This window comes from Salvelinus fontinalis, chromosome 2 (genome assembly GCF_029448725.1).
Source record: "Salvelinus fontinalis isolate EN_2023a chromosome 2, ASM2944872v1, whole genome shotgun sequence".
NCBI lineage: Eukaryota > Metazoa > Chordata > Actinopteri > Salmoniformes > Salmonidae > Salvelinus > Salvelinus fontinalis.
In genome coordinates this window covers 75470570-75473626 of record NC_074666.1, presented here as the reverse complement: position 1 = coordinate 75473626, position 3057 = coordinate 75470570, and the positions used below count along the sequence as shown (strand labels likewise).

Sequence of the window (3057 nt, the reverse complement as noted above, 5' to 3'; positions counted from 1 at the left end):
CTTCACCTGGAGTCTACACCGTCTTCACCTGAAGTCTACACCGTCTTCACCTGGAGTCTACACCGTCTTCACCTGGAGTCTACACCGTCTTCACCTGGAGTCTACACCGTCTTCACCTGGAGTCTACAATGTCTTCACCTGGAGTCTACAATGTCTTCACCTGGAGTCTACACCATCTTCACCTGAAGTCTACAATGTCTACACCGTCTTCACCTGGAGTCTACACCGTCTTCACCTGGAGTCTACACCGTCTTCACCTGGAGTCTACATCGTCTTCACCTTGTCACTTGTGCGTGTCTTCTGTTGCCAGTACAGCATTGAAGTAAAGCAAATGAACTTGAAGCCATGAGATGTAGATCACATAGTGGTTGATAATGAATTTAAAACACATGTACCTTATGATCATGTAATGACCAAAAGAGCGCCAAGCTCCACTTCCAGATATTTAAAAATGTGAGCGCTGTGATATGTTGCATCAATTTGTCTTTTATAGAAGTTTCATCGAGCAAAATATTTTTGTTGATGAGTTCTGAATCTTCTCAAATAACATCAAATCAAAGTACAAGCATCCATTCTGGAAAGGCGGTAGTCTAAAGTGACTTGTATCCAAGCCAAGCTCATTGGCCACTGTGTACAAGAGGCAACAATTAATTACCCTTTTCCTGTCAAATGGAAATCCAACTTTTGGTTTACTGTGAGGAGATGTTCTTATTTTTACTGAATGATTGCTTGTTAGTCGTGTTGTTACAATGCTCTACCCTCCCTTGCGTCAGGCAAAAGTGTCATAAGGCTGGTCTAAGTCCAGCTGTTGTAAAAAGCTGTGATTGAATTCTAGAAGTGGAATAATGGTTATATACAGAAAATAGAGACAGCGAGAGACACATTTCAGAGTTTTTTTTTTACACATTTATTGTAATTGAATTAAAGTGGAAGTTTCAACATGATTCAACAGTTTCATGAGTAAATAGGCAACTAAATAAATATATCAATAAATATACTGAGGTTTGTATAAATACATTTGAGGGTCAAGTAGGATGTGATGTTGTTCATTACAAAATCATTCCAATACAACTGGAATGTATGTAAATCTCAACAAAATAAAAACTATTGATAAATAAAAATAAAATATAAGCTTAGTACATAGTACTTGGTTGTATATAAGAAACCGACTGTCTCTTCATTTAAAAAAGTCTCATGGCACTCTAAATCTAGTATTGTATTTCAACATGGATAGAAAATAATAGAATTCAGCCTATAAATCTTATAAATACTTATTTGGTTTGTATCTTGTAACAGTTCAGAATCCCAGAGTATTCATGGAATGATTCCCCCTCTTCATTTGTTGCTGTTGAGGAAAATAAAAGATTACGTTATTACAATATAATCAACAATGTCAAGTTGATTCAGAACTTTTTGTGAAGCTGGACAAGACAATTCCCCAAGCTTAGGATAGTAAAAGATGAAAGAAAATGTCATTTGAACCTAGTCAGGTGAAGCAAGTCATGCTCTGCTGTATTTATGACATCATTTTGTCCAATCTCTGTCATTTAACAGTCATCCTATCTGTGTGGTTTTAACCGGTCGGTTTACATCCTTAAACTCATACAGCCTATCTAGTACTTACTTGGCCAGCATCTTCTCAATGACCCTCTTGACCCAAGGAGCGCTGACATCCAGACAAATCTCCTGACCATTCTTGCTCAGAGTGGCACTGCAGGACAGACACACAGCACAGTCAGACAATCATGAAACCTGGTAATAACTACATTTTAGTGTCAGCATTAGCTAGTGAAATTGGATGGTAGTCAGGGAGTAGGACTGATTAATTGAAGTTATATATTTTTAAGTTAACGTTATATAGTAACCACATTTAATGTCAACATCATATAATAGCCATATTTTACAGTAAGCATTTGCCAGTGTAATAGGACTACAATCAGGAAGCAGCAGGACTCACATGATCTCAGTGTCTCTGCAGTGCGAGCTGGGAGGGAACATCTCTATCTTCTTAATGAGTTTACCAATATGTCTGCTCTCCGTCTCAATGCAGCGACATCGCAGGTCAGCCCCCACGCCTCTCAGACTCATCCCTGTTAGAGGTAAGAGGTCAAGGGTCAGCGGTAGAAGGAATACACAGGCATACACCGTGATGACAAACACACTTTGTTAGTTAGAGAGAGGGAAAGAGAGAGTCATCTGGATAAAAGCGTGTTTTAAAATGGCATTTATATATATATATAAATAAAGATGCAGATGGACAGATTGAGTTGTATGTATGATAAGATACAAGATACAGTACAGTATATAAAGGTAAAATCGTAATCCTACTGCTCATAACCATTATATTCATGTCCATTGGTGTCAATGCATTGAGTCAGAGTGATGTAGGTAATAATATAGACTCACCATCAGTAATGGTCAGGAGGGCCAGGAGCACAACGACAAGGCTGGCTGACATTCTGATGCTCATCTTGGAGTTACAGATGATCCTACTAGAAATCCTCTAATATAGTCTGTTGTTATCTAGCTGGGAACAAGTATTGTTATATCTTTGTCTTATTGTCAGTCAGGTTGCGAGTTCTCTTTCTTTCTTTCTCTTCTTTCTTCTCTGTCTGTGGCGAGTTTGAATCTTCCGCTGTCAGGAGAGATCTTTTAAAGCCGAGTTCTGGAAGTGAGTAATTATGGCATATGGAAGATTGTGAAATCGGGGACTTGGCTGACTGACTGGCTGAGTGATGCAGGGTATTTCTCCATTTTACTCCTGAGTGACAGCAGTGGTGTAAAGTACTTAGGTAAAAATACTTAGATTCCAAGAACACAGGATGAGATGTTACTATCCTTTGTGCAAGCACTTCCAAGAGTTCATGAACAGTGAGACTGGTGAAATTTGGGGAGCGCATCGTCAGTAGTGTACCTTTGGTTCCTAGGGTGTTTCGGCCTTTCACACTATACACCCTCCCCAAAGGCGGCCAGCGACAGGGTGATCAATCCTACGCTTGCGTCCCATTCCCAATTAGTCATAGGAGTTGCCTTGTTGTTGATAGCCAACATCCCATG

The 3057-nt window shown here is 39.4% G+C and overlaps 1 protein-coding gene across 1 annotated transcript; it reads right to left on the bottom strand.

The window, feature by feature from the left end:
• Positions 1-936: 936 nt before the first annotated feature.
• Positions 937-2280, bottom strand: LOC129826042 (interleukin-8-like). Its single transcript, XM_055886328.1, has 3 exons — positions 1958-2280; positions 1625-1711; positions 937-1345 (listed from the first exon to the last, which is right to left on the bottom strand). Exons 1-3 carry the CDS (start codon positions 2086-2088, stop codon positions 1336-1338), a joined length of 228 nt encoding a protein of 75 aa, XP_055742303.1. The 5' UTR covers positions 2089-2280; the 3' UTR covers positions 937-1335.
• Positions 2281-3057: the final 777 nt, after the last annotated feature.

Excerpts from the sequence above, each read along its gene's own strand:
- LOC129826042 (XM_055886328.1), bottom strand. The coding sequence starts at position 2,088 with ATGAGTCTGAGAGGCGTGGGGGCTGACCTGCGATGTCGCTGCATTGAG. Across the intron at positions 1,712-1,957 it reads TGCAGAGACACTGAGATCAT|TGCCACTCTGAGCAAGAATG; the intron begins GTGAGTCCTGCT and ends TCTGTCCTGCAG.